This window comes from Engystomops pustulosus, chromosome 3, assembly GCF_040894005.1.
Source record: "Engystomops pustulosus chromosome 3, aEngPut4.maternal, whole genome shotgun sequence".
Classification (NCBI taxonomy): Eukaryota; Metazoa; Chordata; class Amphibia; order Anura; family Leptodactylidae; genus Engystomops; species Engystomops pustulosus.
In genome coordinates this window covers 171,746,941-171,762,020 of record NC_092413.1, presented here as the reverse complement: position 1 = coordinate 171,762,020, position 15,080 = coordinate 171,746,941, and the positions used below count along the sequence as shown (strand labels likewise).

The window sequence follows — 15,080 nt, the reverse complement described above, 5'->3', positions numbered from 1 at the left end:
ATGACCTTTCACCTTTTAGCTTGGCATGTAGCTTTTACTGTAGAAACCAGTGTTAAGCTTACAAATTGTTATCTAGTTTTATAGACATTTTCTGTTATTGAGGTATAAAACTGAGTGTGGTTACCATGTGCATGTACAGTATATACATACGGATGGAGCAGACCGGTATGTTTGTGGTTTGATAGTAGGCTTAACATTAACTAAAAGTTTTCCCCCTTCCAAAAACGAAATGACCACCCTTTAGCCTCTGCTATATCAGTATGGATATCACCCTATACTTATGCATATAATTTGCCACAATAACCACATTCAGTGCTGCCACAGCAGAACTAGTATATCCATAATATAGACCACAGTCAAACTGTATGTAAATGTTTGTACTATATGTTTGTGGTTGGCATGGCTCTATTGCTACTCTTATGTACGTGTAGTTTTAACATTTGTAAGTCAGTGTTAACATACTTGCATGTACTGGGACAGTTTGCATGACTACATGTAGATAGGTTTGGGGAGGTTTGGGTATATTCCAACATGATCCTACCTTCTTCAGTCATTCTGTAGAGTAACTGTTGCTTTAATTGTTGACCTTCATGGAGCTAGCAGTGCAGATGATGCCAGTGCTTCACATTACCATACAACATTGTACCTGCCATACAGCTCCAAAATCAATGTAATCCTTAAACGTGATACTCTTGTACAGTCCCCTCTGTCCCCGGAAGCTACAGATATTATTCACCTATAATGTCTGTCGCCTGCGTGTATGAAGAGGTGCAATCAACCCTAAGTCAGGGGTCAATGATGCCCCCGGGGTAGGGTTTATAGGTACATTAGTGTAGTAGACTAGCGTGCTGCTTTATCTGCTTATTATAACTCATTGCCTGTAGACCTGGAGAAGTCTGCAGTGAATGCGCTTGTGCTCATCTGCAGCCTTTTCCAGCTCGGAGAGATTTTATAATGACAATCTCATCTTCTGATTGTATTTATTGTCTGTATTCATTTTCCTAATTTCTTTTATGATCTCTTCACACTCCTTTCCGAATGAAGGGAATTCCTCAAACTGTACTTCCCCCATTACCAAAGAGGCCTGCACTTGAAAAAACCAATGGTGCCACCGGAATGTTTAATACGGGTTTTTTCCAGTACCAACAGGCTCTTGCCAACATGCAGCTCCAGCACCAGGCAGCCTTTTTCCCACCAGGTAAGTTCCATGTCTTCAAGTTGGAAGAATACAATGTTAGCTTGAATAGTACGTCATAGTATATGTAATATGTATACAAAAATGTAACAAATAAGTGTATTTTTACAATTGGATATACAGTATGATGTCTGCAGTAAAGGTAGCGGAGGGCAGACAAGTACTGCATGGTGCGAAAAATACACAAGTGTAGCAAAGAGAGACACACAAGAGATGAGATGTCAATGGGATGCAAGTTCACATGTTCAGGATTTGCTAGAGGCAAAACTGAAGTATATTATTCTAAGCAAGTGCCATAAAATCTGCACTAGGATCCATACAGTTTAATAGTTTCTTAAAAATCTGAAAGTGGAAACATGCAGTAGTCTTACAGTTAAAGCATAACTAAACTTTTGACAAAATTGTGTAAATGAATAGTGCAGATGATGATAGAAATCTGTGCTTGTGTCCTTCTTTTTCCTCTGCCTTTCTTCCTTATTTTAAGCAGTTTGTATAAATCAGCTTTCTGTTCTGTATCCACTGACAGCGGAGAGATAAAGAGTCTTTACAGATTTTCATTTGATAGTCTAATATCCTTGCAGAACTGAATAATGTCTCCTTATTTGTCTGAAGTAGATGGACCTCAGAAGGCTTTAAGATACACTACTCAGTAAAGGAGAAAGAAGCATAAAAAGCACTGTGAATCTGCTTTCAGTAAAGTTTACCATTATCACCTGCTCAATTCATTTCTGAAATTAACTTTGATGGTTTAGTTACTCTTTAACATAATATAAGGATCTAATGATCCCCCCCATTACTAAAATACTATTGGATTTGTCTTTCCCACTCCCACAGTTAATGGTATTCAGCATGACAACAGCTTTAATCTCTAGTCTTGATCTTTGATGTTTGCATTTGCTTCTGCTTGCTTAGGAACATTTAAAGAAGACTTGTCACCGCTCCTGCCATGTTAGCTTAACTAAATATGTGTATTATTCACGAAGTATCAATTTTGGAACAACTATTGTCAGCTGTTCATCTGTTATTCCAATAGGAATTACATATATTGATAACAGGGTACTACATGCTGTGGTGCTTAATGTATAGTATCAGAGGGTGAAGAGACATCTCCCCTAACACTCAGTTAGGAATAACAGAGGAATAGCAAAATACAACACTTTAAAAAAGGTGCTTTAAAATTGCAACGTCATGAAGGCACTTGTATTTAGTAGGATGGACATGACAGGAGCACCGATGGGTCCTCTTTGATATGTGCATCCATCTAGTCTTTGATGATGTGTGTACTAGTATTGCTTTTGCTGTATTAAATCAGATTCATATGTCTTCTGTTGCATTAAATGAGAGCATGGTATACTTTTTGCAGCAAATAGAGGGTCAATCTTGCATTGCTAGATTACTGTACAGCAACAGATGTAGGTGCAGAGGTCGCTGTGTGACCCGGGCGTCTGAGAGCCATGATGCTGTTAAAGAGCCTGATCTTTTTACTGTAACCCAGTTAACAGTATTTGCTCTAAAATCCTATCAACCCTTTTGAGGCATATTTACCCCTATAATTAGTTACATAAAGTAGTTATGTTACTTTGTAACTATGATGCATTTAAAGGTATTCTTTATTATATATAAAAACAAATTATATATATATATATATATATATATATATATATATATGTATATATATATATATATATATATATATATATATAATTTTTATCTATTTATTTTTCAAAAAATAATGGATGATGGAAAAGATTGGTTACCGATAGTTCCAAAAATAGAATTCCAGCAGGCCAGTATGATATACATGTTACTTATTAACTGTGTGACATTGTGAAAGGAAACTAGGTCACCGATCATCCATGTCAATGGTTATGGTCAGGAATGGCAGAGATTACCTGTCATACCTGTAACATAAGACTAGAGCTACTGTATTGCCAGCACTTGCAGCTGTCACATGGTGCATACATAGTGCGAAGTGTAAATGTCATCATTATTAAGTACATTTTGTCTTAGTGATTGTGACACTAACTATCGTGGTGATCAGTAACACAGTTTACCCTTTGTACCTTCTCTGCTCCACAAATATCCTAATCACCCACTACGCTCCTCTGTGATTTTGGTATGCTCACCATGTATGCCACTGTTGCCATAATAACACATTTCTCTCTTGTACAAATAATTTTTCCTAATAATAACATGTGTGATGGGTTTTTTTTTTTTAATTCTTTCCCCTCTCAATCCACCTTCCTGTTGCAATGCATGATGAGCAGGCTCAATTTTGTGCATGACACCCGCTGCAAGTGTTGGTAGGTGCCAGCTTTGTTTCTTAATTTTTTTTTTTACATACCTTATAATAAGCCTTTAATCTTGCACTCAAAATCCATGTCTGGTACTACTTATCTAGATAGAAAATGTTATAGCATTACTACATTTACTTTGTAAACTGTGGATTTTGATTGTACTTATTTCTTAAATTAAAAATGATCCTAATATTTTATTGCTATTTAATGAATTAAATTAATGAGAAGTTTTTTCATAGAAAACAATGTAAATGCAACTGCACACAGCAGAGGTATACATTTTGTGGTATAACTAACTTATTGGTTGACTTTATACATTAGATCAGGGGTGGTGAACCTATGGCATGGGTCTTAGAGGTGGCACACAGAGCCATCTCTGTGGGCACTGAGCTGTCACCCCAGCACAGAGCTCGCCAAACAGATTGGGGCAGATTTACTTACCCTGTCCTGTCGCGATCCCTGATGTGCGTTCTCCGACGAGGATGAAGTCAGGCACGATTCTTTAAGATCGTGCGTCCATTTTCCTGCATCTGTTGCTTCCCCGCTCAGGTCCGCCGGAGTTCACCTTCTTCTTCCCGGTGTATGTGAGTGCATGTCTTGCGACACAATTTGAATTGTAAATCCCGCGCTTAGTCCGAATCAGTCGGGTTGTCTGTCAGCCACGCCCCCGATTTCTGTCGCATGCAATTTGGCGCCAAAATCCGATCGCGTGTGCCAAAAACCCCTCTTAAATCCGATGAAAATGCGCTCTGCGGACCCTTCGTAAACGTGCCCCATTGAGTCACTCAAGTTATGCTCTTGCGACCTTGGAAAGATCTGCATGTGCTGTATTCACCGTTATTTTAAAGCAACACTTCCTGGGATTGCAGGAGGAGCAAGAATATCCGGACAGGGCTGGATTATCATTAGAAGTTCTGTGATTCTTCCTGTTAAAGGGGATCCTTGGTGGAGGCTACAATGATAATTGGAATTTCCCCTCCTTCTGTCAATGGTATTGCTGTCCTCAGGAGGCCAATATGATTGAAAGCTGTGGCAGAGCACAGAGAAATAAGTTGCTGATTAAACTGTATTTTGGGCGCTGTATCATTTGCAATAAAAAATATACGTTCAAGGGTCTTCTTTAGATTGCTGCATAGGCTACCATCCCCAGTGCAGGAGCCTGCTTAGTATGCTAAACTGGCTCCCACACTATAGACGATGGTCTAGGAGGGGGATAAATAAGCACTATCTACAACTGCCAAGCTAGGAGCAGCCCAGCAAATGAGCCATTTTTCGAAAAGGAAAATACTCAAGCCAATGCTTTAATACTTTGATGGGGTTATCCAATATACAGCTGCTGACAAAGATAATATTTTTGTTACTTCAGGGTTAGGTAGACCACATGTTGTATTCCTCCTCTGTGTGCACATCCTAAAAGTATTATCATTAATAGTAACTAAGTCATAGAAATGAAGCTTTGTGTGTAATGAGTACATTGTTTTGATGGTAACAAACATTTTCCCTTTTTTTTCTCTTTCATCCCACCTTTTTCCTCCTTTTCCCCCGGAATGCTGACCTGCTTTTGCACTTTGATTGCATGCCACTCGCTGGTGATGATGTTACACCACGTGGCTTCACGCTGCAATAAATACCATGCCACCTGCTGCTATGGTTCCCCCTCTGCCACACTCTTCTGTATGTTTGCTTATATGATTTCCCTCCGAAAGTTCCCATGGTGCACGGTACAGCGCCGGCTACTGTGTCTGCAGCAGCAACATCTGCCACAAGTGTTCCCTTCGCTGCAACAGCCACAGCCAACCAGGTTTGCTAATTTACAGCTTCCATTCTTAAGAACAACTCTAAATAAGTGCTTTATCTCCTCTCTATGATCACCGACCCTCATGTTGGCATACATATTATTTCTCAGCTTTTGCAGCTGATGACAATTTTTAATGAAATCACAAAGAATAGGAAGTACAATATAACTTTATGTAATAATATATGTGCGGAGTATAAGAAGATAATAAAAACTCCACATTCTCCCCATGTACACGGAATCAGGAATAGAGGAAGTAGAAGTGATTTTGTCAATAAAAACCACTGTAGTTGTATGCAGTTGTAAGAGCCATGAGATACTGAATATATCCAGACATATATTCCCCATGTATACCTCTGATAAAGGCCTTAAAGGGAACCTTCTCCAATGTCTCCTTCCGCTCTCTCATTCCTCCTTTCCTCAGGAATGAGGGAGTTGAGGGAGACTTGGCTGAGTCACACAGTGACTGGCTGAAGAGAAATCATTCCTGAGGGAGGGGGGATGAAGGAGACATGGGCTGAGTCACACAATGACTCACTGAAGAGAAATCATTCCTGAGGGAGGGGGAATGAGGGAGACATGGGCCGAGTCACACAGTCACTCACTGAAGAGAAATCATTCCTGAGGGAGGGGGAATGAGGGAGACATGGGCCGAGTCACACAGTCACTCACTGAAGAGAAATCATTCCTGAGGGAGGGGGAATGAGGGAGACATGGGCCGAGTCACACAGTCACTCACTGAAGAGAAATCATTCCTGAGGGAGGGGGAATGAGGGAGACATGGGCTGAGTCACACAGTCACTTACTGAAGAGGAATTCTTAAGGGAGGGCAATTGAAACAACTGAGGGAGACAGAAGAGAAAATCTGCCATTGGTTACTTTCATGCCAGATACTTTAAACAAAGAAAGAAATTGATATAATAAAGATGTGAGATGTGAGTAATAAAAACTAAATGGGAACCAGTCATTAGGTTTAATGGTGAAAAGTTGAAAACAGGTTCCTTTTAAATGCCCAGAACCTGTATGACTACAAATTGGCTAATTCAGTAATTACACTTTAAAAAGATATTTTCAGGAACAATAATGATTAATCCTAACTTCATATTTGCTGAATCGGCAGGAGACATTTTACATAGAATAACATGCCTTTGTTGTCAACAATACCCACGATCCAATTTCATTTTTTCCCCACTTAGATTGACTGCTATGGAAAAAAGTGACCCCCCCCTCCCTCTTTTTTAATGAATTGGGGTTAGGGCAGATTTCTGGGGTCATTGTTTCTCAGAGACTGAAAGGACTCTCTTCACAGTGGGCTCATAAGAGGTCACAATATATGAGAAGGAATTGGTGACACAGGAACTATTGCTGTAGATAAATAATACTTGATGAGGCATCACAAAACTAAAGAGCAGATTAATCTGTATGCTGATACCAAGTGCTGAGAGATTACATACCAGGAAGGAGTAAACTGTGGTGGGTGGTTTAAAGGAGGTTTGAAGGAGGTTAGGGAATGAGATTGGCATAATGAGATTTTTAGGACCCATTTTAGGGTAAAAACTGCTTTATTGAAATTTCTTCTTTTATTTTAAAACAACTAAACCTGCCCTGTTATTGGTTTCTATGTGCAACAAAAACAGTTTTCAAAAGTCTTCTTATATGAGTATATTGTCACTTTGAAGCAGAGGACCTTAGACTAAGTGCATGATGATAATGGGTCCAAAGGCCCTTGTTCACCTGTGGAAGGCCAAAATAGTCTTCTTTTGGCCTCTATCTGCTTGGTAGGAGTTGGCTTGTCAATGTTTCTACTTTATAGGATAGTGCAGAAGACTGTCTTGACTTATCCAGAGAGAAGAAATACAAACCCATTTATGGTTCAGGTTACATGTATTGTTCCTTATTGCCAATGACAATAGAAAAAGACTTTCTGAGCTACAAACACAGACAGGAATAGGACCTGCTCTATAATTTGCAACTTGACCAGTCGACTTATACAAGAGCCTGTGGAAACTGCAGCTGTTTATGGGCCTATTCAGTCAATGGATAGCACATAGCCTAAAAACACCAAACTGGTGCGTTATACAAGAGGCTTTTGTCAAGATCTTTACTACAGGAAAAATTTTTATGATCAAATATTTCCAGCTGACAATTATTCTATGCTGGTTACTGTAACACCAAAACACGGAACACTGAAAAGTACAGAACTAACCCCAATAATAATAATTTTTGCCGTCCAGTTTTCCATAACTTGTTACACTTCATTTGGTTACCCAAACTTGGGAGAAATTCGATAAAAGGCTTCGTGTATGCCAACTAGAAAGGGTCTGCACCACACGTTTTCTGTAACATTCTGCTCCCTTGTCACCCCGTGGAGCTGCTGACACTTATTTAGAGTTGCTGAGCAATTTCTTAACATCGATTTGCTACTGTAGCATTTAGTTTCACAATATTTTACTTATTATTCTGTATATAGAAGACAATGGCTTTTTTGTGTTATTTTTTTTTTTTACAAATGGCTGGTAGTTGGCTGCAAATGTTTTCAATACATTGTTAACCTGTTTTATCTACAGATACCCATAATATCTGCAGATCATCTGAGTAGTCACAAGTATGTTACACAGCTCTAGAGGTCATTTCCTGATGCAGTAAGTTTTACAATCTCTACCGTTATACATTGCTATTAATATGTACTTAAGGGGGTTGGCCACAATTTTACATATGTTGCATATGTGCCTTTACTGCCTTAATAATAATTCCTGAATGTTCATCAAGTGATTCAGCATTCCTGATACTTACTTTAATACTCCATCGATCTTTGTTTACATGTCTGAGCACTAATGAATAGGAGGGGCTGAAACAGGAGATTATGCCTTCTCTTGCTCTCCTCCTCCCCTCTCCTTGTGTCTGTAAATGAGAGAAAGAGGCACAGTGGGTAAAGCCATTAGGACGGAGTGAAGGAATAAGAAACAGGAAGTTGTGTATATATGCAGCAGGCAGCACGGTGAGAACAGGGAAAGGCTGCAGGTCTCAAAGGAGGCAAAGGTATATGTACACATACAGGCAGATTAATTAAAAGTGGTCTTCCCCTTTAAGGCTTCCTTCACACACATGCTTGTTGCTTCAAGTGTTTTTCATTGCATTTGTGTGTTTGTGTCTGCTATTTTGCATAGTATTTTACTGGTGTTCATTTTCCATAGAAAAGTCTATATGATTACTAATGCAACTTTTACTACAGTTGTGGCTTTAGTTTCAATGGGAGCCTCAACTGCAGTGACTGAGCTCGGCTTCTGCATGGACATGGAGCCCACTGCTTCCTGCCCCATATGCTGTGTTTACACAGTGCTGAATAGGTGATTGGTATTAGGGCCTATCTGGAGAGTCAGCTAATAATAGTAATTCCTGACCAACCCATTTAAATAGGACCTGTCACCCAAAATTTCGTCACTAGGCGCTGCTTACTTTAGTGCTTGAACAAACGCTGCAGTGTTAGAGTGATAGCGTTACCGGAAACCTCCGGTAACCCTATCTAACAACGCGGCGGTGTAAAATGTGTGCATCGCTTTGCGAGCAGTCCGATGTATTCATGAGGTGCTGCCTCTTCCCCGGACCGCCCCGCTTGCTCCATAGGGTGGCGGTGACTGCTGCGCAGCATCTGGCAATCACCGCTCCTAACCACGCCCCCGCCCCCTCATGAATACGTCGGACAGCTAGCAATTACATTGTCCCCCACCGCAGTGTTAGTTAGTGTTACCAGAAGTTTCCGATAATGCTATCACTTTAGTAAGCAGCTCCCAGTGCCGAAATTTTGGGTGACAGGTCCTCTTTATGGCTGGAAACACACAGGGTTATGGGTTAGCCACTGTGTAATCATAATGCAGCATAGTGGATGGGGTTTAGGATAAATTATCCTTCATTCCTATGGATACAGACCAGATTGTAACCACCAAAATGTCTCCTTTGACAGATAAATCAGACAGAAGGGACATTATACATACATATGCAGTAGGCATAATGGCAACAGTATACACAGGAGTATACAGTAAGTCTAAATCCCTATAAAACAGAGTGTATGCAGTGTGTGCTCTGGGGATAAATGTCATAGTTCCTGGATAAATGTCATAGTTCCTGGTGCACCCTGTACTTATTCAGTTCCAAAGTAAACTGAAGGCAGACACCTCATAGCTGCAACCTTTGTGCTGACAAGTGACTCATTGTCTATAACACAATATTTCAGTGTCTACACTAGACAACTTTACGTAACAGATGGATAAAGAGAATTGTGGCAACCTGGTAACCAAAAAATAAGAATGATTTCAAAGATTACATTCTATAAATTAACCAGTTATGCCTTTTTCCCTTACAGATCATATGCTCAGGAGACAAGGAACTTGAAGAAAGTACAGGCCAAGGCCATTAGCCATAGTATGCATACAGTACAAACAAGACACACAGCATTGTCCACCGTGACACACTTTCATCTTGCATGCTGTACAATGCCAAGATCAATATGGATCCCATTACATATATTACAGTCTATGATTTGTATATTTTCTTGATATTTGTGCTAAAGTGAAATTCCTATTCAAACATGATACAACATATCCTGTTTTTTCTTACAGAGGTTTGCACTCATACATCTCTTAGTAGTGGTGTAGCTAGACCTTGGACAAAGACTCAATTTACTACCCCCTAGCCCTATATCTAAATATCCTAGGACACGGTAAATTGGCTCCTTGACACCCACCCTGGTGCAATGCCCTGTCTTTTAGTTCTAATGACTTGGACTTCTGATGTATGTTTGCTTTCTAAGTAAAAAAAAATTCAGATTATGTTGTACTTGGTAATCTACAACGTGTTGGTACGTCTTTAGACCAAGATTATTCTTTTTCATTTTTTTTTTTCTTTTGAGGTTTACAAATAACAAAAGATGCACCTTGTCTTTTCAATTGCCATTGCAGCTGAAAGTATGCATGCAAACTAGTTTTATAAGGATGAGAATTCCTGTTCTAGATTGTAAGAGGTGGCAAGAGGTCTGACACAGATGAATGTGCCAAGCAAACCACAGCTGTGTACGTTTTTAAAGCACATTAAGGCTTTAAGTACGGTCTTATTGTATGTGCCCATGAAGTGCCATTGACTGTACATCATTATAGAGTATTACTTCAACAGTGTTATTTTTTGTATGCAGAAAAAAACACATTTTCTATGTTACAAAGGATCAGTCATAGGCACTGTTAGCGTTTTCAACCAAAGTTCTTACAGATATGAGTTTACCTGAACCAAACATGTAGAGTTGACATCATAGAAATACCATCCTTTTATGTGGTGTTATACAAGGAGCCAGAGAAAAGACAAGATGGCACATGTATTGTGTGACTCACAATTGATTATACAGGTATGTTTCCTTGGAAATGTGGCATATGGCACGTAATGGAAAAAAATATTCCGAGCTTTTTAAGAGATCCTATTGATGCTTGTTAGGCTAAACTTTGAGTCATACAAAATGTTATAAAGCCAAAATGCTGCATATGAGTCTGTTTAGACATAGTTTTGCCTTATTTGAGCCTACACCTTATCTGTATCACAAGGGATGTTATAGTCAAGTTTGTATACTTTGGCTTCAATGGTATTTTACAATGACCTAGCCAGAAACACATACGGGTTTCTTCCATTCTAACTCTTACCCATCTCTGTATTTGCCCCCTAATCAGTTATAGACTGATCCTAAATCGGTAGGTTTACTACTCACTTGCATTCCCCTGCCTTGAGCTACATTGGGACATAGAGGACTATGATTGAAATGGTGGAGAGAAATCCTAGTAATTCTAGGAGGAACATGAAGACTTTTGTTTGGCACAGTAAGGGAATACAAGAAACCCAAATAGAAAAATGATGAACAACCACCATTGTAAAAGCAAATTACTGATAATGTTATAATTTGAGTTCCTATAAAGTGAATGAACACTTTAAGGGAATTTCTATGATTAGTAACATTTTCTATTAATGTCCTATGTAATACAATTCTTATGCCCAATCGTCACCATTTGCACTTTTTATTGCCTTAGCAGACATACTAGAACAATGGAAAGGATCTCTACCGCAACAATTTATTACAGATTTTATCCTTTAGAGTTTATCATTGTAAAATCATGATAAATGGAAATAGTATGAACATCCAAAAAGAAAATCAGGAATATTGTAAGGGTTAGGCTCCTAGGATACGCTATCACACTGATCTGCAGTGCTAATTCAGCTCTGTGATTCATTCCCTGTACTACGGTGCTCCTGGAGACACTGGCAAACTACAGCTAGCCCCATTGACTTAGACAACTGGACACTGAGGAGCACTGTGCTGGGACAAAACAAAGAACGGCATCTCAGGACTGGTGATGTCCTCAAGTGATGGAATGCCCTAGTGAAATTCTGACACTTTATCAAATGAAAATAACTCTTTAATTTACAAAATGAATATGGAATTTATTCAAAGTTTTCCCAACACATAATGCACTTATAAAATGCTGCTACCCTCATACTCTTCAACATTTTGTACGCCAATTCTTTTAGGACAGTGCTGTATATATCTACCATATCTAAACACATTCAACACAGGAGATTACTAGTTTTTTCCCCCGTAGTATGTACTTGACATACAGTATGCACTAACCTAAAATATAAAGAAACATTTAGAATTTTTATGATTGTGTGTAAATATATAGTCAAATATATCATATATATGCAAAAATATATGTGTCTTTTAAATATATAATATAACCTAGAAGACTGGTCACATGTACATTTGATAAGGAGCTATTTCTGTGATGTCAGAATGAAAACTATTGTAGAAACTGTATTCTGTGAGTGGATTGGTAGATACCAATTTTTATAAAGGTTTGGTGAACTCATTGCTATGATTTTACCCATTAGAAAAGCTACAATTCTCAGCATATTACACATTGGATGGATAACATTGCTTGTACGTGAATGAACATGGTATTTTGCTTTTGGATACATGTTCAATGCATTGGCTGGTGAAATGACCCTTAATAATTGTCATGATATAGCAACTAAATTATTAATTTCCTTCAGGAAAATAATGACATGATGAATGATTTATGGCAGATGCTGTGATTTGTGTCCTTGTGTTTATCTACTCGTTCAGTATATATTCTGTATGGTGAACCCGAGGTGTTACTACCACTGTATTCCAACTTAATGATTTTCCTTGGAAAACAATCTATTGCATAATTTTAGGGGCCGTAGTACAGAAATTAGATGGGACAAACTCAAATGATGCTGTAAAGATCAGAAGCCAATCAATACTTACAGAAAAAACTCTCGACAGTCCAGCCAATTTCCGGAAAAAACTTTTGAGACTTTTATTTGGTCAGAATACAAACATCCACAGCATTGTTTCTCGATATTCCCTTGCTCTATCCAACGCGTTTCAAACGGATTAACCGTTCTTAATCATGGTGTATCTGATCTGATCAGATACACCATGATTAAGAACGGTTAATCCGTTTGAAACGCGTTGGATAGAGCAAGGGAATATCGAGAAACAATGCTGTGGATGTTTGTATTCTGACCAAATAAAAGTCTCAAAAGTTTTTTCCGGAAATTGGCTGGACTGTCGAGAGTTTTTTCTGTAAGCTATTGTGACCTCAGCAAACGAGGTGAAGCCCGTGCCATTTCCGAAGTACATGGAGGCTGGAGGTGAGCTGGAATAAGATTTCTTTTCACTGCCAATCAATACTTACCTGACACTGGCCATGTAGCCATTTCTGATGCACTAGAATCAAATGATAATCAAAAAATCACTTAATATAAAAATTAGAAATGAGTGAACCTATATGTTGGTTTACAAATCTACACCGGAGGAACCTGCACAGCTATACAATATAGCATTAATGTAAATTATAGCAAACACACTAAGAGATAATGAGTATATACATAAAGACCAAAAAAAGTGTGTATAGGAAAAAAATATATTTATACAAACTTTATTTTATCATCACAGTAAATACACCACACAATGAATATACAACATTAAAACCACTAAAAATGTACCAAAGTACATATAACCCAAGATCCATGTATGCCCATATATTGCACACTGCCCAAGCAAGATTTCTAATACCTGTATGTAACCTAGATATAACAACACTTGTCAAGATCCAAAATTCAGAAAATGGATAAGCAATATCATATCACAAAAATGTTGTACAATTGCACATGAGTAAGTAAGATGGCACAAGGGATAATATACTTGGTATCTCCCTTCCTGATTGACATAGTTACCAAAGGTAAGCTTTTAGTGCCATAGGCAGGGTGTTGTGGGCAGTGTGAGGTTAAGCCCCACGCATTCCCCACGCGACTAAGTGACGCAACGCATAACTATGTCAATCAGGAAGGGAGTTACCAAGTATATTTTCCCTTTGGCTGTGCCATCTTACTTACTCATGTGCAATTATACAACATTTTTGTGATATGATATTGTTTATCCATTTTTTAAATTTTGACAAGTGTTGTGACATACAGGTATTGGAAATCTTGCTGGGAAGTGTGCAATATATGGGCTTATCAGGGTCCCATACATGGATCTTGGGTTATATGTACTTTGGTACATTTTTAGTGGTTTTAATGTTGTATATTCATTGTCTGGTGTATTTACTATGTTGATAAAATATAGTTTGTATATATATATATATTTTGCATATACACACTTTGGTATTTTTGTATACACCTATCTTTTGGTTTGTAACTTCAGCATGGCAATTATAAGTAATCAAATCCAATCTGAATCTAATTTTCAAATTTGCATTGGACAGGGCTTAGAGAAAGGGTGAGAGACGAGGGGCGAGGGGAAATTAAAGAGTTTGTTACAAGTAAACTAAACGAGAGAGTGTTATTTATCAAAATTATCTGTGTTTTAGAGGAATAGATTAATTTGAGTAATTGGAACAAGTTCACTTTCTATCAAAGAGATTCAGACCCAAACAGATTATTTTGAAAAGTTCAGCAAAGCTTTTACAAAGTGAATATTGGATGATGCATTCATCTTTAGGCCACATTCACATGATGTATGCCCGCCGTACCATAGAATGGCGGGCATAAATTGGCGCCGGGGAGAGGAGCAGGGGATGAGCACTGCTTACCCCCGTCCCTTTCCTTAGGAATACACAGCGCACGATGCTGTATACCATAGAAAGACAGGACATGTTACTGCTTCCGTACGGCACCATGAGGCCATAGAAGTGTATGGGTGGCGTATATATGCAGTATATACACCGGCCGTATATACGTCCCCTATACGTTCGTGTGAATGTAAACCGTAATAAATGTGTAACTTACACAGAAATTGAGATGGTCATTTCTAAAAAGGCCCCACAATCAGCCATTAAATTAAAGGAAGACTTAAAGTCCAAACTTGACTCAAGGGCAGTGTTCTCTACTTGGCCATTGGACCTTGGAAACTGCCTTATTACCTTAATGTAGTGTTGATTTGTACCGTGTTAGCCATAGAGAGCAGAGTAAGAGTGAAGAAATCAGGCAATACCTTTTTGAGGCTAACTGAGTATATTTGATGGTGAGCATTCAAGAATACTAGTTCCCGTAGTCATAACATAATGTCATATCTGATGAAGAGAACTACTATAATCGAAAGCTCCCCATCAAATAACCTCAAAAAGGTATTGCCTGATTTCTTCACTCTTCTATTGCCTGAATGAACAGTCAACACATTCATGAATTCTAAGTATGCATTCCTTCTTCATCATCCAGCCAATGCATTGCATTT

The 15,080-nt window shown here is 38.6% G+C and overlaps 1 protein-coding gene across 15 annotated transcripts in view; it reads left to right on the top strand.

Moving 5' to 3' along the window:
• The window catches only part of MBNL1 (muscleblind like splicing regulator 1), a 134,674-nt gene extending 122,081 nt beyond the window's left edge, over positions 1-12,593 (top strand). For 7 of the 15 annotated variants that reach the window (XM_072143020.1, XM_072143011.1, XM_072143013.1 and 4 more), the window contains 5 exons: positions 1,045-1,198; positions 3,463-3,498; positions 5,199-5,293; positions 7,855-7,929; positions 9,648-12,593. In XM_072143020.1, the coding sequence (XP_071999121.1) occupies positions 1,045-1,198; positions 3,463-3,498; positions 5,199-5,293; positions 7,855-7,911 (342 nt within the window). In that variant the 3' untranslated portion in view covers positions 7,912-7,929; positions 9,648-12,593. The remainder of the gene's footprint in view (positions 1-1,044; positions 1,199-3,462; positions 3,499-5,198; positions 5,294-7,854; positions 7,930-9,647) is intronic. The other 8 variants (XM_072143014.1, XM_072143017.1, XM_072143022.1 and 5 more) reach the window with 3 other exon arrangements.
• Positions 12,594-15,080: the final 2,487 nt, after the last annotated feature.